Here is a 27147-nt window from a genome sequence, read left to right as displayed (position 1 = left end):
GGAGGAGAAGTGTTGACTGGTCTAGAGTGACCTCAAACCACATGGCTGCCTATTGGCTGAGTGATGGGAGTGACAGGACCTCATGTCTTTCATCATCCAGCAAGCTATCTTGAGTTCGTTCATGTATCTGTGGCAAGTTCCAAGAGAGTAAGGGTAATCACACAAGCCTTCTCAAGGAATGGAAATAGCACACTGTTACTTACATCCCATTTTGCTGACCTAAGCAATTTTCAAGGGCAGCTCAGATTCGAGAGGTGGGAGGAGCTGCAAAATTGTATTAGAAGGAGCATGGATTTTGAAGAATGAAGATTTCCAAATACTTTGCAGTCAGTATACTACAGATGAAAAGGATAAGAGAGAAAGTATGAGAATGGAGATTTGGTACTCTCTACCCTTGAAGATAACTTGAAGATTTATGGTTTGTAATTTTGGATGATGATATCATTAAATCAGTTTGGAAAGAAAGATGGGAGTAGGTAGGCAGAAAGCGTTAGCGGGGTAAGAAGATGAAGAAAGGGGAAAGAATAGGAAAGAATATGAATGAATAAGAAGAAGAATGAATTGGTCCTATCATATTAAACTCTAGATGTCTTTAGAACATCTAGGTGGAGAAATTTAGCCATATCGTTGGTAGAATCGAAGATTTTCCAAGAGAAAAGTTGAAATCTAGAAATATATAGATTTAGCAGTTATTAACATACTTATTGGATGCCAGAGGTTGATGGGACTGCCAAAGAAAGAGTGTAGTGTACAAAATTAGGCTAAAGAACAATCAGCCCTACAGCTAAGGAGTGGGTGAAAGAAGAGTCTTCGTCAAAGCGGATTGAGTAAGTGGTAAAAGAAAACAGTGATGTGGAAGTCAGAAAAGGAGGAAGTCTCGATGTGAGGGAATTCCACTGTTGTAGGTGCTGTGGAGTCCAAACCAACTGAGGATCTGAAGATCAAGGAGCAGACGTTTGGTCTACCACTGTTGGTCTTGATGGGGTTGAGAAGTAAGTAGATGGAGGAGTGAAGTGGAAAAGAAAAGGAGATAGAAGTTTGAAACAGAAGCAAGCTTAAGAGACCATTTGTGTAGGGTAAGGAAAACGTGAGGAAGAGTTGGAAGACAGAGGTTATAAGTGAATCAAGATTACAGAAGAATGGGAAGAGATTAAATCCTTTGTATAAAATACTTAATTTAATCCTGACATCTCTGAAATAAATCTCTCACCCTTTTATGGATTAAGAAATTAAGACACAAGAGACCTTAAGTAACTTACAAAATCACACAGCTATTAAGTGGTTGATCTAAATTCACTGTTTCTGTCTGAGCCCCTTCCATAAATTTTTTTTGTTTGTGTATCTTATAAAATTATATCTTCTATGCAGCCTTTTAGAGGGGAAGAGGCAAGTCTTCCAAGTGTCAGTATAAGGTTTCATGTTTCCTTCTGTCTCCCACTATGTCTTAGATAAAATTTGGAGATTTAACATATTTTTGACTGATAATTTTGATAATATTAGATAATTCATATATTTAAATTGATCAAGAGTCAAGTGGATGCATCGAAATAGGTGTAACATTTTAGCTTATAGAGAAGGTCTTTAGATTTGTTAAAAATAGAAGTGCAATTTAAAGACAAAAGTATTTAAACATACCTGCAGTAAATATCCTAGACCAAGAAAACAAATTTAGAAACACAACCTAAAATTTCAGAAAGTGAGGCTTTTAAAGATAGAACTCTAGATCCTCATCCTTCAGATAAGAGTATAAGAGAAAGACACAATATGTATGAGTAATTTAGTGGTTTGGAGTTAGAGAACACCTTTCCATAGGGGAAAAAAGTGCTACAAATAACAATTAACTTGCAAATAGACCTGTTCAACTCATGTAGTAGCTAATAAATTGTATACGTGTAATGAAAAATACAGAATAACATTCCTCTAATTAGTGTAAATAAGTAGATTAATATTAAAACAAATAAGAAATAGTGCTTAACAGTTGAAGAATCTGGTGGAAATGTTTGTGATTTTGAATATGGCTTTCTATTACTTTTAAAGGCTTTTGAGGATACTGACTGATTTCTGTTTTTATTTTCAAAGTTACAGAAGTAATGCATGCTTACCATGAATCTTGAAATAGAGAAAAAAATGAAGTGCTTAGTTCCTCTAGAGAAGTCATTGTTAACAGTTGTGTAGATTATTCCATAACTTTTTTCTATGTATTTACAAACATATATTTGTTTACATACTCAATGTTGTTTTTTTTCTCTTCAGTTTTAAAAAACTTTATTGAGGTATGATTGATGCACAGTAAACTATACATATTAAGGTACACAGTTTGGTGAATTTGATATATGTATATAGTGATGAGACCAATGAAGATAATGAACATACTTTCCACACCCAAAAGTTTTCTTGTGCATTTTGTAATCCATTCTTCCCTATTCACAGGCAACCACTATTTGCTTTCTGTGACTATCAATTTGTTTTTTTTTAGAATATTATATAAATAGAATCGTATATGTACTTTTTTGTTTGTCATTCATCTATGTTGTGTGTATAGCAATAGTTCATTTTTTTTATTGTCGTTCAGTAGAATTCTGTTGTATGGACATAGCACTGTTTATCCATTCACTTGTTAGCAGACATTTGGGATTTTTTCCAATAGTTTAGGGCTGTTACCAAAAAAGCTGCTGTGAATATTCATGTACAGATCTTTGTGTGAACTCTGAGCTCATTTCTCCTGGCTGACACCTAGGAGTAAAATGGCTGAGTATGAGGTAGGTATATTTAAGCTTTTAAGAAACTGTCAAGCTCTTTTCCAAAGCAGTTGTAATCCCATTAAATGGATTGTACTCTATAGTGTTCTTTAACTTTTTGTTGCACTTAGCACATAGACACTTTGTTTTTGTCATTGGCCTCCTCGATACTGTTGAATCATTATCATGTCCTTACATCCATAATTACAGCCATAAAGAAATTTGATTAAACTATCTGTAAGATCTTATAGAGCTTTAAAATTTTTTTAATTCTATTAACTACTTATTTCCCCAGATAACCCAGAATTTTCTTAAAATTTATTTCACAGTCCCAGCAGGAGTAACTATGAAATAATCCTGGCCAAGTATATTTACTAGTATGCCAGCTCCCCTACTTTGTCACCAAATTAAAATGTTCTAGAAGCTATTTTCACAATTGGTTAGCAGTGATTAGTAGAACTGTGATTTGTTCCTTTGTTTTTTAACTTTGTTTCCCTTTATTTACACCATTTATTCCTGATCTATTCTTTTTCTTTGACTTTTTTACTTTTCTCATTTCTTGTCATGTAATATTTTCCCCTTCATTTTTTCCATTTTGTTCTTTTTCTTTTCCCACTTTCTCACTAATTCTTTTGCTTCAGTCTCTATATACACAGACTCCTCAACAGCAAATGCTTATTTGTGGGAAATGAGACTTAACCAGCCCTCTAAAGGGGTGCTCATCACAGAATAGAAGGGGTTGAAAAATACCACCTTAGTGGCCTCCGAGTATTGGTATGTTTCCAAAAAAATCTTTCAAATTACCTTATGCCACTGATTATCATTTCATTAAAAGAAACCCAGGGTCTCAATTAAGTCATGTGGAAAATCTACATTAGGCTGTAATAGCACTTTACCAGCTCTATGATAGGTTTTGAATGTAGTTTTATTCATATTACAGTCATGATCCATTTGGAATATCAATCTTAGGCCAGATGGCTGAGGTCATCTGACTGAGCATGGGTAGCTGCATCATAATTTCTGGGTCCTTATTTAAAAAAGCATTATATCTTCAAATACCAATAACTTCAGTTTTGCCTTTTTTGTTATTAAGAAAATCAGTTTTGTTGTCTTTTGCATCAAGGTCATGTTGCTTTAAGTACAAAATCTTTTCTGTGACATTCATTACAAGCCATCAAAGAAAAAGTAAGGCTGTTTGGCCCTCTCTACTGCCAATAACAGGCATTAAAAAGCAGATTTTATCAGTTAAATTTCCTTTTCTTGAGTGAATGCGACACTCGACAGCAGATGAAATATGAGCTGCAAGTTTCTTTTGCCCCGTTCCTATAAAGTATGCGTTGTTTCGATTTACCTTATTGAACACATTATATGGGATTTCTGTATGGCTGTGGTCCAGAATTCTGTGCTTTTATTCTTCTGAGCTAATGTTTACATATAATTTAGCAAAAATTTCCGAAAGAGTTTATGCTTTCCTGAGTTAAAAATTGTTTTGTGAGCAGCAAATATAACCTATATCTCCTCTACCCAAATAATTCAAAGGCCTTTAATAGTCCAAATAAGAGTAAGCCTGTTTATGTAACAGCTTTGAGTTGATGAAACTTTAGGGAGCATGATTGCATAAATTTGATTTTAATCTGTAGTTGGATATGGTTAGACATGCTTTTGTCCTACAGAAGGTGCATTCGTGGTATTTGAGATAACATTAAATGTTCTTCGTATCATTAGGAGCCTTTGTATAGATAAGGAAGCACTTTTAAAAATTTTTCAGCTTTATTGAGGTATAATTAACATAAAATTATAAGATATTTAAAGTGTATATTGTGGTGGTTTGATATATGTATACATTGTAAAAGGATTCCTCTCATCTAGTTAGTTAACTGGTACATCTGTCACTTCACATGTTTGTCTTTGTGTGTGTGAGAACATTTAATTATGCAATTCAGTGTTATCAACTATAGCCGCCACAGTTTAATTCACCTTACAGTTAAAAGTTTGTATCCTTTTACCGAACCTCTCCCTATTTCCTCCACCCTCCAACTCCTGGCAGCTATAGAAACGGAAAATTAGAAAAGTGGGAAGCACTTTTATAAAACAATCATTCTCAAAGGGAAGAATTTAATAGCAAGTAAATCATAAAAAAAGAAAATCCACATTTGCATTTGTACCTACTCATAGTCTTGCATATTGCTTTCAAATCTGATCATGTATATCTTTTGCTTAAAATATTTCAGTGGCTTCTCATTGCCTTTAGAATGCAACCCAAATGCTTACAGCTGTTATTTTCAAATTTTAAAGTGCACATAAGACACCTGCACATCTCAGAGAAGGGCTGATTGGCATTTGGTAGGTCTGGGGTGGAGCCTGTTTTTCTGTGTTTCAAACGAGTTCTAAGGCTGGTCTGAAGACTACACTTAGAGTAGCAAAGCATTAGAGCATAAAAAGGCAAGGCTCTTCATCATCTGGTCCCTGCCTGCCCAGTGGCTGCATCCTTTACCACCCTGGCTCTCCATGTTTCCACTCCACCTCACTCTCGAATTCTTTTACACACCCCAGAGTCCACCGCACACACAGAATTCCTGTTCTCTGGATGTGCTGTGTTATTGCTCTGTGCCTTTGCCCATTCTCTACCCTCTGCCTGGACCACTCTTTACAATCCCTGCTTCTTACTAGTCCATCAGCCCTCAACCATACATGTCACCTTTCTTTCCTGACTGTCTTGATTGATGGCTGGGGGCTGTTGTAGCATTCTGTGGGTTTTACTTTTTGGGAGATCATTAGATCTAATGTTCTTAGATTCTGAGTGTTTTTAAAAGAATATCGAGTGGATTTGCTTATGCCAGACAAGAAAGTCCATATCTGAGAGTAATGTGGAATGTTGGATAAATAATTGTACAGTTAAGTTGACGTTAGTTCAAATAGATAGAATGATGAAGAGTTGTTGAGAGAAGATCCTAAACCCCTCACTGATGGGAGTGATATAATAGTCAATCAGGTGGAGGGTTGGGGAAATATGTTTTTGTTGCTACTTCTTGGAATTTTTAAATGAAAGGAAATTGGAAAGAAGGAAACTGCCTGTTCTTTATGCATGGATGTATGTTTCTACTGGGAGAATAGACTCACAAGACCAGATTAGCATTTCTGCCCTGAAGTGCTATGGCAGACTCCTTGTGTGGACCTCTTATGTCTCTAGGGCTAAAGCTTGGGTGCAATTTTTTTTTAAAGCACCCTTTTGACTCCCTGGCTCCACTGTGTACTAATTATATGACTGGGCAAGTGGCTTTACTTCTGAAAACGTATTTCCCTACCTATAAGGGAAGGTAATATTACTTACTGCCTGTTAAAGTTTTCAGGAGTATTAAATGAGTTCATGTATATAAGATATGTAGTAGATTAATTCTCTCTTCTCCCCTTTAAAAGGACTGTGTGGTTAAGCCTAATTTAAAAAAAAAAAACTAAGCTACAATATTATTAAAAACCTCCATTATGTTGTGGACAGGTAGCTTAGAACTCAAGGTCTACTTTATGAATTCACTTCAGCAAAGATGACTGATGTGTGTGTGCACATTTTTTTCTGCTATCAATTAAATAGGCTTGGTCTTTAATTTAACAGCAATTAGAAGATGAAAGAGATACCCAGATATTTCATAGTGATTGATTCCCAGTTTATTAATTGAATGTCATACATAGAACATTTAATTGTAATAAATTGTGATTATATAAACTTTAATGAATTATGCTGCATAATAGGCATTTCTTAAATATTCACTGAATGTCAAATTATTATGTGGAAAGGCAAGAAAAACCATGCCTTTTGTAATCTGGGAAAGAGATATGTAAAACAATGGAGAAGAATACTACAAAGTTTAATCAACAAATAACAATATACTGCAGCTCTTGAATTGTTTTAAATGTCTTTGAGATAACCATTTGGAAAAGTAAAAGAAATCCTAATAGAAATATTTCTCCTCTAATTTTGATGGATTTTATATTTTTCTCATTATAACTTTCTACACGAGTGAAGTTGCTAAGTGACATGAATTTTGTGACAAAACCTCACTCTTCGTAATGCTTTCCTGATCCTTCTGTTTCGCTGGCTGATGCAAAGTGTAAAATTGCATGGAATGTTCTTCCTGCACAGTTGAGCTATTAAGCAGAACTAATTCTTTATGGAATGACAACAAGGCATAAGAAAGGCATCTCTTGGATTAGGCAATATAAGGCAATCACTTGGCAAACGACTGAAGGGGAAGTGGTCTTGGTAAAGACAAAGCAAAGGCGCTTTTCTGTTCCCCTTGAATTCGTAGGAGCCACACAAGTTGAACAGCTTTGAAGCCGGTTAATGTGGCTTACTCGGCATGTTTTTTTTCTGTACCGTTTCCTGCTTGTTTTTGCCAGCAGAGGGGCCAAGAATAATCACTTGATAAATGCATTAGCATGTCTCATACACTTCTTCTGTGACCACACACTGTTGCTGGGAAGACAGATAATTTGAGAAGAGGAAAATCCCAGTTGGGAACATCTTTCAAAGTGAGATCAGATTTTACTCCCAACTAACAGGATTCTGTCTAGATTATGAGAGTACCATATGGAGACTGATTATTTAAAAAAAAAAAAAAAAAATTAACCCAAGATTAAGTAGCGGTTGGGAAAGATGAAAGACAAAGTAAATAGCGGTTTATTTTCATTTTTTCAGCTCTAGAAAGGAAGACAAGGAAAGTTGTTAGTAATTTAATGATGTTTAACAATTATAGAACACTTTTTTGTCCTTGGATTTTTCTTATCAGCAACCTGTTCCTATTTATTTTGCTTACGCGTGATTTTCCTTGTTTCTAATCTTTTCCTTAAATTCTCACCAGACAAACCCTTTCTCTCATAGCATTACATTTCCATGTCTACTTTCAGTCTTCTGTATGGTATGGTCCTGAAAAGCCACTCTAGATGCTTGTCACTTTCTAGTTGCTGCTGATCTCCTTAGGGTATGCACCATCAATCCAGGAAACATAGGCCAAAATGTAACTAAAGAGAACTGTATTTCACCTGCAGAAGAGGATGTCAGGAGAAATGGTTGTGACTTCAGCATTGCAAATCTTCATTCAGTGTAACTCTTTTCACCTCTGTTTTAGAAGAGTGGAAGTATGAATGTGGCACAAATGTGCGTGCAAAACAGTGCATCTCTTTTAGCATTCAGTAGTGCAGGTGAATCCTGAAGGAACTCTCAAATGCTCAGCAGTCTTGGTCAGAAATGAATTTTAAACCCCGTAGCCACTCTAGAAAATCTGTTTCTCATGTGTTTCCTTGGATCAAACCAATTGGTTCCAGGACCAGATTCTCCATATAATTTCAAGCCTGGCCGGATGAATCTTTGTCAGGTTGAATATTAGGAGACTTACCAAGATGGGCTCAGAATGCCAGGGATCCTGGGAAGCTTCTGCAGGATGTGTTGGGCAGCGGCCTGTAAAAGGCCTGTGTTGGAATTGCAATCCTGCAGTGTGCTGCTGGCATCGAGCAGCTGGGCTGGACTACTCAGGAAGGGCTGGCTTTTCAGGTGTCTGTGCGTGTGTGTGTCCACGTATGTGCATGTAATGCCTTATTGACTCCTTACTCTTCTAGCGACTCGGCAGAAGTGTAACTGCTCTCCCACCATTTCCAAAGGTAGAGGAACAGGAGGCTCTAGGTTTCTTACTCCTCCTGTTCCTCAGGAATGTAGATCCATTTCTAGTTACTAAGATAAGTATTTTTGTGTACACTTTTCACATATAGTAGTCCAAAGATAATGTAAACTTAGTTTTGCCATCTTCTAGTCCTTCAGAGTAATGTTATGTATGCATTATACTGTAGATGCTCCAGGTGAAGGAGATGGTGACTGAACTTGGGGTGTATATGTACCCAAAAGCATATTCACGTTTATTAGGTATTCATTGAGTGTCATTTGTATCTGTGGTGCTGTGCCAGGAATACAAAGATGAAAAGACATAGGCCCTGTCCAGTGGGTATGAGCAGAAAGTATAGCTTTGAAGAAGACAGGATATTTCAGGATCCTGGGAGTAGGAAAGAATCTGATAGCTCTACTTGGGAAAGTCAGGAGCAACCTCACAGTAGGGAAGATGCTGGAACTGGCTTTTAAAATTTATGTGTGCTGTCATCTTGCTTAGTTTATAATTCTTTATTAAGAGTGATTAGAAAATTAAAAGCCTTTCTGTTGAAGAAATATGACCTTTTGGAGATTTATTTTTTAATTTACATATAGTAAAATTTACTTTTTTGGGTCCATAGGTCTATGAGTTTAGACATATGCATAGTCATGTAACTAACACCACAATCAAAATACAGAATAGTTTCATCACCCCAAAACATTCTCTCATATTCTCCCTAGTCATACTCTCCCTCTCCCCTAACTTCTAGCAGTCACTATATCTTGTATTTTCAAGAATGTCATATAAATGAAATTATACACTATGTAGCCTTTTGGGTCTTGCTTCTTTCACTTAGAATAATGCATTCGAGATTTACTTGTGTTGTTGAGTGTATCAATAGCTTGTTCCTCTTTATCGATGAGTAATATTCCATTGTATAGGTTTACTACAGTTTTTTTATTCACCAGTTGAAGGACACTTGAGTTGTTTATAGCTTTGGGCTATTATGAAAAAAGCTTCTACAAATTTCTTATACAGGTTTTTATGTGAATATAAGTATTCATTTCTATTGAATAAATATTTCAATATGAGAATACATTAAGTGCATGTGATAAGTATATATTTTAACTTTATATGAAACTACCAAGTTATTTTCCAAAGTGACTATACAATTTACATTCTCACCAGCAATGTATGAGAGAGTTCCAAGTATCTTACATCCTCACTAACACTTGGTATTGACAGTGGTTTTTCCTATGAGCTATTCTTATATATGTGTAGTGATAGCTAATTGTTGATCATCTTTTCATGTGTTTGGTTGCCATTCATATATCTCCTTTGGAAAAGTATCTGTTCAAATCTTTTGCCCCCTTTTTAATTGACCGTTTTCTAATTATTGAATTTTGAGAGTTCTATATGTATTCTGGGTATAGATCCTTTATCAGATATGTGATTTGCAAGATTTTTCTCCCAGTTTATGACTTGTCTTTTTAGTCTCTTAACAGTATTTTTTTCAAGAGCAGTTTTTTGTTTTATTTTGATGAAGTCCAGTTTATCAACTGTTTTCTTTTATGGATTATACTCCTGGTGTCATATTTAAGAACTCTTTGCCTAACCCAAGGTCACAGAGCATTTTTATGTTTCCTTCTAAAAGTTTTATAGTTTCGAGTTTCAGATTTAGGTCTGTGACTCATTTTGGGCTAATTTTGTATAAAGTATAGGTCAAGATAATTTTTGTATATGGGTGTTCAGTTGTTCAAGCATCATTTGTTGAAAAGACCATCCTTTATGGAATTGCTTTTGTAACTCTGTAAAAAAAAAAAAAAACCAAACAGGTGACATATTTGTATTGGTTTATTTCTATACTTTTTCTTCTTTCTGTTCCATTGATCTGTGTATCTGTCCTTTTGCCAATACCATGCTTCCTTTTTACTGTAACTTTATCATAATTCTTGAAAACATTGTATATCTTTAAATCAGGCAAGGTGGGTCTTCCAGTTTTGTTCTTTTTCAAAATGATTTTGGCTATTCTAGTTCCTTTGCCTACCATTAACATCTTACAATGGGATTTAACTTTTTATTTTATGTATAAGGACAGGCTTGGCCTGGGAAAAAATTGCCTATCTTTAGTCTTCTACCACTTTTATCCCCCGCTATGTTTTGTGCCCAACCATCTTAACATTTACTGACTACTTAATATATTCATGTTGTTAAGGATTTCCTTCTCTAGACTTGTCCAAGGGCCTTTAGATCAAGAAGAATATAACCATCTTCATACTTTTTCAGAGGCGTGGTATCTGCCGGCTAATGTAAGTTGCAGATAGGAGGGAGGTGGTGATGTGGTTCATTGAATTCACTCAAAAAACATTTACTGAATGCCTGTTGTATGCAGGGCACTGTTCTGGCCCCCTAGCAAACACACAGACAAATAGGAGATGTTCTTTGAACTCAAGGAATTTACAAGCTAAGGTAAATGTGGTCTGAGACCTGAATAAATTGGAAAGTTAGAGAATTCTTGAAACCAGTTATTAATAAGGGAATTACTGAATAGCAGTGAGTGGCCCAGCTGTCAGGAGGAAACTTGAAGAGCTTTGTGTCACTCCAGGAAAAGGAAATGAGTTTAGGTAGTACCAAGTCTGACATTTGGCAGAACAGAGTTGATAAAATATCAAAGAAGTAAAGAATTCTCAGGTATTATCAAAGGTGTCTTTAATGTGAATACAGTACAAATATATTGGAAAATAATTTAGACTGTGGAAATTTGGCTTGTAGACTCTATTTCTGAAAGTTCCTAGTTTGCAACTTAGTTACAAAGTTTCTAGCTTTCTAGCTGTTTATATTTATTTGGATACATATTTTGATCTAAATGCTTCCTTTGAAAAGTAAGTGTATACCACTTAGCACCTAGTTATCTGAATAGCCACAGATTCAAGCAGTATACTATAGAATAGTTTATAGAATAGCGATTGTATCCTCAGTGGTTGGGGGTGGAGGGGGAGGTGATTTCCATAACATAGTGTCACATCCGTCTTGTGTTACATTATTTTATTAAACAGATGACTTTATTTTTTTTCTGTAAAATGTACCAAGTAGCTTCTCACCAAATCTTAAGGTTATAATAAGTTTCAACTTCTGTTTTAAACTTGTACCTTAGTAGATTTTTACCTCAGTAGGTAAAGCATCAGTTACCCTGATGCTTTGCTTAAATGATGGATCAGCTCTTGGCTTACTTCCTGTTCAGTTGCAGGTCAGTCTTTAAGTTTGAAGACTCAACGTGAATTGGACTTGATGAAGTTAAGTTGGTGTTATGTTTTGACAAGTAAGGCCTGCCATAGACAAATGCATGATTTGAACGACCAGTGTCATAGAAATAAACTTTACGCTAATACACACACGCCGTATTCCTTGATGGACTCTAAAATTGTGGGCATTCACGAATCTGAGATAGAAATCTCCATTTTCTTGATGAGCTACTTATGTATTTCCCCAGAGCTATTGATTGGTGACTTAGAGCTGTAGAAACAGCACAGAGGCACTGAAATGTGACTACTGGCCATGTTCCCCTGCCATTTAGGACTCCCTAAGGAGGGGGTGTGACAGTAGCAACTGATGCAGTCCTTGACCAGCTGAGACCTCCAGAACCCCCGGCTAATCCGCAGTGTTAGGGCCACCTGTGTAAACCCCGCATTAAGATTTTGACTGACTGAAGTATTGTCTGTTTCGTGAAAGAATATTTTAAGTGCAGTTTACAAAAGAAAGTGATGTTTTTCATGTATTAGCAAATAGTCTGTAAACTTAGTTTAAATTATTGAATGGCTTGTTATTTCAGATTGTGTATCTATAATTTTTAGTTGGTTTTGAAATCAACATGTATTAAATATTTCATTCATTGTAACCTTTTAGAAGCATGGATGACACATTAGTTTAATATTGTAGTCATACAATTCCAGTGTAGAAACATATCACATGTATGTTGCTTTTTGATCAGATAAAATTTGGAGAACATTTTCCTCTTAGCATCTTTGATCCTTTTTTTCCCTGACTATAAATCATAGAAGCAACTGATTAAGTAGACAGGTGAAGAGGAGGAAGTCACAAATAAAATAGGCACTTACATTTATTGTGTTTGCAAGGTTGTTTTTGAGACTAGCGCATGTTTCTTAAGACCTTGTTTCTTGCCTATTTTATAGAGCTCTGGCCTCTTAACAGCATGGCTTTAATGACTTCTTGTGGGGCTCTTGGTTTATGTTAGTGCTGGCTGTGGAGGGAAGAAAGAGGTCAGGTTTCACAAGGAGCCTGTAGACTTGTAAAATCATACCTAACTGGCAGAAGCAAAGTCCACATCAAGGAGGAAACTGAGATTTGCATAAGGACTTGAGATGTTTTGCCATTTAAATAAGTGCGAAATGTTTCAATAATGCTGAAAAAGTTTGTGAACTGAAGTTTGAGGGGAATCTAACATGCATTGTAAAGGAAGCATTCATTTACTCAGCTTCATGCCCCACTTAAAAAAATCAAAATAGAAAAACAAACACTTGCTGGGAAACAAAGTTTAAGATGAGCATGATATAGCTATTCATTTTTGCTTTTGCATGCTTTTCTAAAGTTTGTAAGTTTTGATGTAAAAATTTATGTTATTTATCTTTTTATTGATAAGTGGTTTTTATTCAGACATTCTCTTTCTTGCAAGTTTCAGACTTTGAGGGCACTGACTGGGGAGAGAACCAAGCCCACAGATTATAGGTGATGTCCACCTAAGGAATGAGAAGTTCAACGTACTAAAAAGGAGGCAAATAAAGATTAAACGTGAGGGATTTTATCAGATAGAAGAGCAACAATAGAAAATTTATGAAGACAGGCTCTTCAATCCATGTCTCATATTGGCATATAAAATTTATTTTAAAATATAATTACTTTTCTTAATTATGTGTATTATAGAAAAAAATAAGTACAAAAAAATCATCATATATAATCCTACCACTAGAGATTTGAACTTAATTACCTATCTTACTGTAATTTGTCTCCCATTATTTCATCATTAGAGTATTTTATCTTCTTCAAATAATTTATCTATGCACATTAAAAATTGGAAAATTATTTCTATTTCCCCGCATTTTATGTACCTTCATGAAACTACATAGTCTGGCTTTGTAGAAAAGATAAAGAAAAATGGTAAAACTTAGACAACTTCTGCCTTTGTTGGAACTTTAAAGTTTATTTTTATTGCGTAATGGTCACTGACATCTTTTGTTTGCCTTTTTGAAGTCATCATTCTGAAAGTAAAAGCAGTCTATTCATAGCAAGATATCCTATTACCCTTACCACCTGCAGCACCACTACTAGGAGTTTACTAGGTGCCAGGAGGTGCCTTGAGTACATGCTCATATTATCATACTCTGTATGTGTACACATATGTATATATAATTTAATATTATAAGATCTTTATAAAATATTAATATCCTCATTTGACTGAGGGATACGGAAGCTTGAGTAACTTATAAAGGTGCGATTCTTACCCAGATCCATAGGTTTTAATATCTGCTCCCTTAACCACAGGTTATATTGCTGTATTATCTCCCTGTAGCCACCTAAATTATGCCCTGTATTGTACTGGATTTTATTCTTGATTTTTTAAAACCAGCTGAGATTTTTACCTTAGTCTTCGAATGCTTAACTTTTATCATCAAGAAATGAGAATAAATTAAAAGTGGGAAAACAGTAAACACTATTCCTCCTAAGCTCATTCCAACAGAGCCTCAGAACTAAAAAAAATTATTTTCTCTGCTAATTTTACATGTTAAACATTGCTACATTTTTAGGCCAGTATTGTAAAAACTCAAGGATATCTTTCTTTAAATCTTAACCATTAGTTAAAAAATCAGGATAAATAGATATTCAAAAGTGTTTGTGTTATTAATCCCTGGCCTAATTTTATAGCTTCCCAGTCTGAACATGTCCAGTGTCTGCTCATTCTGATGAAATGAGGGTCTTTGATGGTGTTTCAGCAGTCCATCTGCTCTCTTCTCCCGTGCTCTCTGTTTAGACAGCATACTGTCTGCCAACCCTCCATCCACATACATAGGCCAGAAACCGCAGAACCATGTGGATCCTTCCTGTTGTTTCGCTTGAACACCTCACAGCCAAAGCATGTTGTTCAGTGCACAACATCTGTGTGCCCTCCCCTCCATTCTTATAATCTCTTTCATTATTCAAACCCCCAACTGGTCTCTCATCTACTGTTCTAGTAGCCTTTTAAATCATTTGCTTACCTCTAAGCACTCTCTTCTCTCTCGCGCGCGCTCTCTCGCTCTCTCTCTCATTATTTGACTTTTTGATGATCAAATGTATGAGGACTTATAATAATAAAGGAATAGCTCATATTCCTATTAGGTAAACTTTTTTTTAAATAGATTAAAAAGAAAAGATTTGATTCCTAAACAAATTTTAGACTAAAGTAGTATAATTCAATATATATGTGTTCCTATCTTTCCTATTTTTAACAGGTTTCTAGAAATAGAGATACTCTTGCCTGAAATGAGAGCCATAGTTTCAAAATCCCAGTATGCAGAAGTTTAAAGGTATTATTCTGTTTTGGAAATGTAGGAATTTTAAACATATTCTTATTCAGCTAGAAAGCCAAAACATGTTAACTTATCCCTGAGGAATAGAATTGCTTGGAAGTCGAACCAGTAATTTTTATCTTGCACAAAAAGTTTGGGAATCTCAAACTTTTACTCGTGAGAGAACTCACACAGGGTCTCTGAGGAATACCCGAATTCAGATCCCAAACTTACCACTTACCAGCTGCAGAACCTCAAGCAAGTTGCTTAATCTCTCTGTGCTTTAGTTTTGTTGGCTGAAAATTGGAGCAGTAATAGTTGTGAGGATTAAATAAACTAGAATTGTCATGCATTTAAAGCACTGCCTGGCAAGAAAATATATGTTAAGCTATTGTTATTTGCCATTATTATAACCTCTGTTCTGTGATTTCATAATACTCCGTACTTTTCCTTCAGAGTATTTATCACAGTTTGAAGTTATATACTTGCATAGTAATTTAGTTAAATGCTTTTCTCCATCACTATACAGAAATCCCTGATGGTAGAGCCTCTGTTTATTTTGGTCATCATTGGATCCTTGGCACCTAGAATGTTCTAGGCACTGAATAAGTATTTGTTGAATAAATGAATGGATGAACTTAGACGAGATTAATTTAGTCTAAAATCTTTCCAAAATAAATGTAATTAAAATCCTTTTCTGGATTGGGTAAATAGTTAATCTGGCCTGTTATTTTATGGGTAATTAATTGCATGATTCAAAGCCCTGATTGTTTGGGTTAACTACAAACTAAATGAATGGCATACTTATACAGATAATGGGATTGATAACTCCTTTGTATCGTAGTTATAATGTATATCTTTTATAGCAGAGATATTTACTGTTTTTTAAATATAACTACTTAAGTTGAATATTTAAATTCTTTTGCATGCTTACCATATAAACAGTTTGGTTTCCGAGTAATCGATACTAAACTACTTTTCTTTTTTTTTTCTTTTTGGGCAAAAACTAGCCAACAAATCTGTTTACTGGGAATATAGATAGTTGGCATAAAGAAAGATATTTGTTCTTTTCATGTGTAGGATATATATACATGTAATTTTTAAAAAATAATTAGACTAAGCAGTTTAAAGATTTAAAAGGAAGAGTTGCTAAGGCACAGTGCTTTTTGACAGCATTTAAAAATGCAATCACGTTTTATTCGTGAGATTGTTCCTTTATTGGTTTTAGCAGTAATGGGTTGTCTTATAGAAGCCTTTGAATTAATAGATGGTAGCCACCTGTGAGTCAAATGCAGCTGTATTAAACACTGAAGATGTTTTTAAAGGGGAGACGAAGGGAAACAGGTCAAAAGAAGAGATAACAGACTGATAGTGGCTTCGATGAGAGGTCTTGGGACAGGGACAAAGGAGTGAATTTGACATGTGTTTAGGAGTTAAAATCAGTGGGAATGGGTAATTGAATGAAGAGAGTACAGAAGAAGGAGTTGGTAGTATATAGCTCAGGTGAGTTGAGTTGCATAATGGTGAGAAATAGAGGTTTGGAGGGAAGAAGATGATATTGTTTTGGACATAGTGAGTTAGAAGTAAATTTTATAAATTCTGGTGAAGATGCCCAGTAGGCAGCCATGAGTATGAAGCTCTTGGGAAGGGGGCCTAAATCAAAGAAATATTTGGGGGAGTCAGGAGCAACAGATGGATGTAGCTAAAAACTGAAAGTGAATGAGATCACCCAAGGAGAATGTGGAGAGGGAACAGAGAATCTCTGGAAAGAAAGGCAGAAAAAGAGAGCCCCTGAAAAGGAAGACAAGAAGTCAGAAAAATCAGAGAACAGGGAGTGTTCAGTTTCATAGACACAGTTTCAATAAAATAATAAAGAAAGTAGGTAGATTAGACGTTTGAGGCATAAAGTCTGAGAGGAAGAAGGGGAGACAAGACAACTAGAATAAATCACTCTTTAGAAAAGTTTTGGTCTAATGGAGAAGGAGAGTGGATAGCTGCTAGAGGAATATGTACTATAAAGAGAGGTTTGGAATTTTGTTCTATTTCTGGTGTTTTGAGGTTGGGAGAGACTTAACCACCTTTATAGACTGAGGGAAGGAGCCAGGAGAAGAGTTCGAATATGTAGGAGAGAAGTAAAGAAAAGGCAGATATATCAGGGTCCCAGAGGGGAGGGAAGTGGATAGGGTTGGTGCCCAGATGCAGAAAGTACAAACAGAAAGACTGCAACTGATTTTCACTGTTGAATCATGAATGCTCTTTTTCTTCAGTCTCAGAGGTACTGGCGAGAGTCCCCAGCAGTATCTGACTTTATTTTCTCTGGGAAAAATCATTTTGTCAGCATGTTGAATTTTCAGAAGGAACCAAAAAGTTAGATATGTTAAATACAAAGGTGTTTTAGGGGAGTTAAAAAAAATTCTTTATACTGAAAACCAAAGGAAGATCAAGAAATACCTTTACCTGATGGATGTGTCAACTAACCTTCTGTCGATGATCATTTACCAACATATGTGTATCAAATCGTCAGGGTATACACAATGTTATTTGTCAGTTATAGCTTAGTAAATCTGAGGAGAGGAAAGAAACTAGATTAGTAATTGCCTAGAGCTGGGGTCAAGGAGGAGATGAGAAAATTAGGGAGTGATAGTTAAAGGATATGGGATTTCTTTTTGAAGTGATGAAAATATTCTAAAATTGATTATGGGGATGGTTGCAAACTGAATATACAAAAAAACTATTGAATGTATACTTTAAATGAGTGAATTATATGGTGTGTAAATTACATGCTATCTGATTTATATCTCAATACAGCTATGCCTCCTCCTATCCCCCAAAAAGCAATACCCTTGCTGAGTTAGAAGATGCATCCATTTAGCTTTTAGTTCTCAGAATTTTGTAACTCCAACGTTCTGATGCATTTTAACTAAAGTGCAAAATTAGTTCAATTTTTATAGTAAGAATTCATAGAGTTTTCATAGACTTATCCATCTGGGAAAGTGGAGGGGGTAGGGAGCTATTTAAAGAAGAGATTCAGAGGGTTCGTATTTGGTTAGATAAGATTCAGAGTTAAAATAGGGAAATTACTCAAGGCAGAGTGATTGTTTTTAGTCTCAATAATCACAACATTTATAAAAAGTTTTACATAAACAGCCCTCACTATATTGGCTTATTTAATATTTATAAAAAGTCTTTAACAGAGGAAGGACAGATTTTTATCTCTAAAAATAACATCACTAAATTATTGGGCACCATTTGAAATTATAGTAAACAAAAAATAGTAATAAAAAGCATTATATTCTTCTCATCGTCAGTCTTCATATTTGTACCTTACATTTCTGGCTACTGTATTTAAAGAGGATAGAATTGGAGAAAATCCAAACATTTTTAGTTCAATTCAGTGAGTATTATTTTAGTGCTGAATCTGCCATTGACTGTCTTAAGGGATCCTGCAAAGACTATGACCCACTATTGACTCTCAATGAACTCATAATGTAGAAGGAGAGAAAGATTATGAATAAGTGGTTGTAATGCTGTGGGATAAAATTAGCTATAAAAGTCTGCAGTGTACAGTAGTTGCAGAGAAAGGGATCAGGAACAGTTTCCCAAAGAATGGGACAAGAGAACTAGGCTCCAAACAATAATAGGATTTTATCAGGTGGATAAAGGGATGGACCTAAGATATTTGAGAGAGAAGGAAGTATTCATACAATGCCCGGAGGTGTGGAATATCATCATGGTGTGTTCAGTGTTTGTGGAACATAATTGTAAGTGGCTGAAAACAAGGTAAAAGTCTTGCAGGGACTAATGAAATCATCAACAACACAAATCAAATTTGCATTTTTTACCTGTACTCCAGAGGTATATCACCTAACGGGTTCCTGCAAGACTTCTAGACAGGTGATGGAGGACTGAATCAAAGAGACGACTATTGGGGATGGAAAGAAGTCAGATATGAGAGAGGTATACAGTATATGGGATAAAACATATTGAACGGGGTGCCTGATTCAGAAGTTGTTCAAAGAAATAGAGTTGGAGGAACTGCTTTATGAAGAAAAGTTAAACTGTATTAGATATTTCAGTCTAGAGAGATAAAAGCGAGGGAAGAATTAGATAAAATTCCCATCTCAAAGTCTGTAAGTTAAATAATGACAATTAGAACTAAAAGGCACCCCCTTTCCATATGGAAAAGGTAAATATGGGACCAATAAGAGAAATTAGTACTTCATAAAGCAGGCATTAAATTTATGAAAACTTAGGTCCTCATTCCCGCAAATATGAATGTATTTGACATAAGTTCAATTAATTACAGAAAAATAAGCTTACATTGTTACTGAAAAATCAGGATGTTATGATTATGAACCTGATATTTTATTACCCGATTCTTCAGTAGGTGGGGCATAGTTTTGATCCAAAATAAAAGTATTTGTAATAAATTAACATCCTAAAAAGTGATTACAGAAGCAATTAAAAACTGTAATGATTCCTAGAGTTCGATGTTCTTGAACAGTGGTTCTCAAAAATTTTAGTCTCATTCTTTATAGTCTTAAAATGTACTGAGGATCCTAAAAAGCTTTTATTTATGTAGGTTTAATCGATTGATACTATGAGAAATTAAAACTGAGAAATTTTTAAAATATTGTTTAATTAATTTAAAAATGGAACATCAATCTATGACATATTAACATAACACATGTAATGAAATATAGCTATTTTCCAAAGCAAAAATATTTTAGCAAAGTGGCATTGTTTTACATTTGTACAAATCTCTTTAATTAGCTTAATAGGAGACACCTGGATTCTCACACCTATATGCTATTTTACTGAGTCTGTTGTGGTATCATCTATCCTGTAGCTTCTGGCAAACACTGTCCACCCAAGAGAAAAGAGAATGAAAATGCAAATTATGGTGATTTTGAGAATAATTTTGACATTGTGGATCCACTGATAACAGCAGTTTGAGAACCGCTTCCTTTCTCGAGGAAGGAGACATTTTTTTGTTATATATACAAACAAATAAATATTACTTTATCCCCACTCCACCCATTTTGGAAGTAGATACTTTTAAGAATATTTTCACCATTATTCACTTTGTCTTATACCTCTAAAGGGCTGTGATCCATTTACAATCTAATGAAATCAAGTCCAAGGCAAAATTTGTCGGTCTTCTGTGACCTTTAATCCTTTTCAGTCTAATGAAGCATAATTCATCTAGATCATATTCCCTCTATTTTTCTTCGTAACTTCTCACTTTATTGATAAACTCTAAAGGCATATATATTTTTTAAACTGCAATATGAGGAGAGGGGAGTAAGACCTTAACTGGGGCACTTTCTTTACATCCTGGAAGACAGTATAGGAAAGGAAAACCACATTATTACCTGAAGTCTGGACTCTGTCAGATGTAAAGCCATGGACCCGGGAGGCCTCCCTAGAATGGTAAAGAATTATCTCTAGGAAATATCAACACTTCAAGATTTATCTTTACTTTGGAAATACACGAGTCTAAAAATAGTCTCTTGAATCTCTCTACCTTTTGTTCTTCAGACACACCATTTATCTTCTCTCTCTCCTTTTTTCATTCTGCTCCATCAATACCAACTTCATTTGATTCCAAACACAGAGTGACATATGTGTCCAATAAGGACCAAGTCTTTGTTTTCATTAAGGTATCTGCAGAATCTTGCCATTCTCACTGCCACCCCCCAGTTCTGTCATTTCTGTTTAAACAGCCTGTTGGTCTTTTGAGTTGAGGCTCCTCTTTTCTCACCCCATCCTATGTGACAGTGCCTGATTAATTTTTCCCAGACACTACTATTATGACACTCCTTTGCTCAAAATTTTTCAGTGATGTCTCAGTTTGTACCACGGTACAAATATGCTTTATCTTTACTCTCCTTCCACTTTCCCACGAACCCTTAATCTGAAATATTTTACAATAGTTAGTCCTGGCTTTTTCTTTACAATCTCGTTAATACAAGATGTACATTTCTTCTGTGTTTGCCTTCATGTTATTTTCTTCACGTTATTCCTATTTCGCCCCCTTCCATTTAAACCCAGTGTATTCTTCAAAGCTCTACTCAAAACCAATCCTTATAAATGGTTTTTACCTGTCAAATCTGTCTTTATTAATTTCCCTCTTCTCTGAAATAGAACAGTATCTGAAGTTTGTACCACACAGTTTGGTATGTAATTACATACCATTATTAATTGTTTTTGTTTCAATTATGTTAATTTCTTTCTCCAAATAGGCTGTAAGTTTTTTGAAACTTAGAATTTCATCCTGTGAAGATCACATTCCTTGAGCTAGGCAGCTGCCCAATGATTTTTTTCCCAAAATTATTCTTTAAATTACAGTAGTGCTAGTTAAGTTGTGTTGATTTAACGTCTGGGCAGAAGTTCCAAATCTGATAGATAATATCAAGTATAATGTTATTTCCAAGTATAGTATAATAGTGCATGTACTTATTCTGAATTTGTCAAACTTTATCTTATAGCTATTTCCGCATTTGAAGTTCAGCCAATTTCTACTGAAGTCCAAGAAGGTGGAATCGCTCGATTTGCATGCAAGATTTCATCAAACCCTCCTGCGATCATAACATGGGAATTAAATCGGACAACTGTACCTTTAACTATGGACAGGTAAATGCAGCTTTTGTCTTTGGAGATAATGCAGGAGTAATGAAGACTTCATCGTGAGACTGTATGAGGGAAAGACCATTAGAGAGCTCATTTTCATTTATAATAGCAATAATTAAACACATTTCAAACTTAGGCAAAGAATTAACGCATTAGTCTTTGGCACAAAGGGCATAATTCCTGTTTTCTGGTTCAGATCAGAATTCAGACAACCTATCTTACTGCTTTGTTCCTTTCCTCAAGTATCTTTTTCAACCATAGAACCACCTGAGTATGTGGATTGCAGCCCAAGGGTTTGGGAAACCAAAGTACACCTTCACTGCTGGCAATAGCAGTGCTGGTATAAGGGTCTCCCATGTATGCTCTGGTAACTGCCCACTTCTCTCTCTCTCTGTCTTCCACTTCCCAATCTCCTTTCCACTGTACACACATACACACACATCCCTAAGGCTCTGAAGGTGATCAAAGTTTAAGGATCAAGAGCTTGGTAGTAACTTCAAAGGGTTTGATTCTTGTCCTAATGAGTAGCAGTATTCCTAAGAAGACAAACATCATTTGCTAAAATGTCAGGACACTAGTTGGAAGAAGTTATTCAAGGAAGTGCTTTAAAAAAAAAAAAAACAACCCTTACATTCAGGTGTATCTTGGGGAATACATCTGTATTAACAGGCAAAAAATTGTGAATTTGAAGAAAATCATAGTAAGCTCTAGGCCACCAGTTAGCTATATCTAAGCTGCAATGTCAAATAAGACTGTGTCAAATTAGATGAATAGAGTTCACAAACCACACACTGTGTAATTATTTATGCTTTAAAGAGCTGTGGTGACTCAAATGAACACAAATTGAATCAAGCTAATACTTTAAAAGATCTTTAATGTATTGCATTTGGCTCTTTAAAAAGGTTAAGTATATTAAATCTTATAGAATATATGTTAAAATATAAAATCTGGTATAAAATGTTTAATCATCTTTCTTCTCATAGCAGGATAACTGCCCTACCAACAGGAGTACTGCAGATCTATGATGTCGGTCAAAGGGATGCTGGAAATTACCGTTGTGTGGCTGCTACTGTAGCCCACAGACGTAGAAGTATGGAGGCCTCTCTAACAGTGATTTCAGGTACCATATAGAATTTGTTTCGTCAGTTTTTATTGACCCAGCTATTAATTTTTCTTCTTTGGCTATAATGGCATGCCATAAAGTAGTATGTTAATTTTATTTAAATTATTATAATCTATTTAGAAAGTGTAATCTTAATACATTTTGATGTATTAAGCAACTCTTCTTTCACAGGCTAACTTTTTTTATGTTATGTTAGTGTAAACATTTTTGAGACTGATTTTTTTGGATAAATATTTCATTATTGTTTTTAAAAAATAAAAAAGTACAAAAAAGAGAATGCTAATCATGAATTTCTACTAGAATTGTCTATTGTTAATAAAGAGATATTTGTTTCCATTTTGGTATTTTTTGTTTTTTTTTTAAGAAAAGCATAGTTTGCATTTGTAAAAACAATGCATACTTATTATAAAGATTAGTGTCTATGAAAGTAAAAAATATATAAAAATTTTACATTAAACAATGTAAAAAAGTACAAAGATATGTTTTAAAATATCCCCAATTCCAATACCCAGAAATTATTATTGTTAACATTAAGGGAACAATTTTATATATTTTGCCATACATGAATATATTTAGAAGGAACAACTAGAGAAATGAATATGAAGAAAGAAATACATGTTTTATTAAATGGAAGTATACATAGATACTAGTTTTTATTTTAAAATAATTAATTTAAACTTACCTGAATATAGTGGAAGAAAACTTGGATGAAAAACATTGTTAAACTTCACATAAATGTTTACCTTTTACAAGGGAGATTACTTTCCCCGAATCCTTTAAGGTTAAAAAGTTTTTGAAAAAAATAAAGAGGCTAAAATTATATTTTTAATGCTATGTTTTAATTTTAGGTAATATCGATTAGCTTTCTGGTACAAAAGATAAAAAAACCAAAAGCACCCTTATACTTCTTCCCTTCTCCATGCCATCACATGAATTCTTGACAAGATTAGTGAAAGCATGAAATGTATGTTTAAACCTCAGTTAAAAGTGAAACAACCTAAATGTTCATCAACTGATGAATGAATAAAATGTGTTCTATTTATGTAATTAAATGTTCTATTATTGTTCAATAAAAGGAAATGAAATACTGGAACAACATGGATGAACCTTGAAAACATTATGTCAAATTAAAAGAACCCAGTCACAGGGACCATCTATATATGGTTCCTTTTTTTATGAAATGCCTAGAGGAGGTAATTCTAGAGAGACAGAAAGCAGATTAATTTTTGCCTGGCAGTGAGGAGAGGGGTTTGGGGAGCGACTACTAATGGGCATGGGGTTTCTTTTTAGGTTGATAAAAATGTAAAATAGATTGTAGTAATAGTTGTGCAACTCTGAAAATACTAAGAACTATTGAATTATGTCCTTCAAATGGGTGAATTGTATGTCATATGAGTTATATCCTGATTGTTTTTAAAAAAGTGAATAACTTAAGAATATTTTCACTCATTTCACTAATTATATCTTGCTTATGATTTATTTTTATATTCTGCCTTTTACTCCTCAAAGCTAAGGAGTCTAAATCCTTCCACACACCAACCATAATAGCAGGTCCACAGAACATCACGACGTCTCTGCATCAGACTGTTGTTTTGGAATGCATGGCCACAGGAAATCCCAAACCAATCATTTCTTGGAGCCGTCTTGGTAAGTCTTCTCAGGGAGGGAAAAAAAAACCTCTTTTCCTTAAGCTTTGTTCATTTTAGCGGAACTATTAAAATGTTTATTTTATATGCAAAACACATGTTTAGCAGTTAACTTGCTTTTAACTTTTCCGGATTTCAGTGTGTAGAGGAAAAGTTTTATGATAGGATTGTTTGGAGAGTGATTTTTTGACCTAATTTTAGATAATATGTCATTTTAACTAAAGTATTCTCTTTGAAATAGATCACAAGTCCATTGACGTCTTTAATACTCGGGTACTTGGAAATGGTAATCTCATGATAACTGATATCAAGCTGCAGCATGCTGGAGTATATGTTTGTCGGGCCACCATCCCGGGCACACGCAACTTTACAGTTGCCATGGCAACTATAACTGTGTTGGGTATGCTTTCTTTCATTCTACAGTCAGGAGAAACTTACATTTTAACATTCGCTGTTTTAGCTCATTCATAGCTTACTTCTACCTTTCTTGAATTTTATAAGCATTGATATGAAGTATCATAATCTAATGATGAATTATAGGAGAAAATTCCTATGTTAAAATATAACTTTTTCTGAAGTCACCATCCTATTTGCTTGCATGCCATTACATTTCTTCTTCTTAAAGATTCCCTCTTATCTCCTTCTCACTTACCCACAAGTTCATATACCTATTCACTTATCTAAAAATTTAATTTGTTGATTGTTTATATGCATTAACAAGGGGCTATGTATTCAGCTTAATTAAGCAGGATTATGGTACACATTTTTAGAGTGTTTCTATAGATGGTCTTAATAGGGAAAGTCTGGGGGGAGTGGACATATATCTGAGCAATGCAGAGAAAAGACATCTGGATAGGAAAATAAGCAGTATGTAGACAGAAGGCTCAGAATGTCAGATGTTTTCAGAGATGGGACTTGGTCAGTTGCTGTACTCTTACTGGACTCCTCGTATCATTCCTGTTGGTACCGCATAAATATTTTTTTCTTTTTCTTTCTTTTTTAAAATAGCTCCTCCTTTATTTGTTGAATGGCCAGAAAGTTTAACAAGGCCTAGAGCTGGCACTGCTCGATTTGTATGTCAGGCAGAAGGAATCCCCTCACCCAAAATGTCATGGTTGAAAAACGGAAGAAAGATACATTCAAATGGTAGAATTAAAATGTACAACAGGTAGGCTATGTCACTTTGCTGTTGTTTTAGATAAGATATAATGGCTTTAGTAATTTTTGTGTGAAATGGTTATAATTATATCAAGTACTTTAGTTATCTTGGTATTTTAAACTACAATAAAATAAATAAGAAATTAACCTAAGATTATAATATCAACATGCCATAAATCCTTTTATATATGGATCATGGACGTGGTTAATTATACTGCAATGAATGTTGGACAGTTCCCCAGACCTGGGTTCTAGCTAAGTTATTAGCAAGCACATTAACACTTAGGGAATCTCAGTTCCTTCTTCTATACATAAATGAGGAAATTAGAAGGAAATAATTTTCTATGAATTCCTCCACAGTTCAAACTTAATGATTTTAAGAACTCATTTTTATTAGTTATAAATATGAATTTTCTGTAACATTCTTATTTATATTGCACAAAACTAAAATTTTTTGTTGACTTGAATTTTATGTAACATTGCAATATATAAATTATATAAATTAGATCTAATATACTTTCTTAATAAAAGCCAACTTTTTAAAAGGAGATTAAGCTGTCATATAAAGCAAACAAGATTTGTGTATCACAAGTATTTACGTAGACTCAGAAAATACGAGTAAGTTTAAGTAATTTTTATAGATTTTTCAATAGGGCTGATTATACATTTTTTTGCTCTTAGTAACTTTTATTATTTAAAATGAGAGTACATAGCAATAGTTTAACATTTTTTATATCATTCTTAGAATTTCTCATAGAAATAAATAATTTTTCCCTTTCCTCAGTAAATTGGTGATTAACCAGATTATTCCTGAAGATGATGCTATTTATCAGTGCATGGCTGAGAACAGCCAAGGATCTATTTTATCTAGAGCCAGACTGACTGTAGTGATGTCAGAAGACCGACCCAGTGCTCCCTATAATGTGCATGCTGAAACCATGTCAAGTTCAGCCATCCTTTTAGCTTGGGAGAGGCCACTTTACAATTCAGACAAAGTCATCGCTTATTCCGTGCACTACATGAAAGCAGAAGGTAAGCAATTTGAGGAGTGTTTATTTTTAAGTGCCACTTGCTGTCAAGGATTTATTTTTAGTATGAATGATGAGTTATATAATTCACAAAATATTTTTGAAGTTCTATGGCATTTATCTCTTTTAATAAAATAATATATCATTTGTGTATCTGTTTTTTCTAAATTTTGTATTGTATACTTTGTGCATGTAAGGATAGTATATAAGATTTTTCTATCTAGAAATAAGTACCATCTCTGCCAGGTAAAATATAGAGTGGTGTACTTATGAATTTCATTTCAGCAAAGATATAAATTCCTTAACTAAGATTTAATATACCAATTAAGTATGCAGTTACATAGGATCAATGGTGTAACAGCTTAATAAAATAATCTAACTATGGTAAACTGTAGTCACTATAGCATGTGTTTTTTAAAGGAGAAAGAAAGTAAACATTATCAAATTACCCATGTTTGATTTTATATATTTTTAATGTTTTCCTGAAATCGTGTAGAACTGTCCGAAATTGAACAAGACATTATTGATATCTCATTATTATCTTATTATATGAAAGTAAAAATCAGATCTGTCTTCAGATTTTTATTCAGAACAATTAGTTCCATTCCTGGAATCTTTTTATCCTTCT

General features: G+C 34.4%; 1 protein-coding gene across 2 annotated transcripts in view; it reads left to right on the top strand.

The window, feature by feature from the left end:
- Nucleotides 1–27147, top strand: part of PRTG (protogenin) — a 112551-nt gene that overhangs the window by 26786 nt on the left and 58618 nt on the right. Inside the window, exons 3-8 of one of the 2 annotated variants that reach the window (XM_016158354.2) lie at nt 21423–21567; nt 22551–22684; nt 24197–24334; nt 24575–24733; nt 25342–25501; nt 26276–26523. In XM_016158354.2, the coding sequence (XP_016013840.2) occupies nt 21423–21567; nt 22551–22684; nt 24197–24334; nt 24575–24733; nt 25342–25501; nt 26276–26523 (984 nt within the window). Of the gene's footprint in view, nt 1–21422; nt 21568–22547; nt 22685–24196; nt 24335–24574; nt 24734–25341; nt 25502–26275; nt 26524–27147 lie in introns of both variants that reach the window. The other variant, XM_036239109.1, reaches the window with a different exon arrangement.

Source organism: Rousettus aegyptiacus, unplaced genomic scaffold (assembly GCF_014176215.1).
Source record: "Rousettus aegyptiacus isolate mRouAeg1 unplaced genomic scaffold, mRouAeg1.p scaffold_m13_p_3, whole genome shotgun sequence".
NCBI lineage: Eukaryota > Metazoa > Chordata > Mammalia > Chiroptera > Pteropodidae > Rousettus > Rousettus aegyptiacus.
This window is presented reverse-complemented; position numbering and strand designations above follow the sequence as displayed.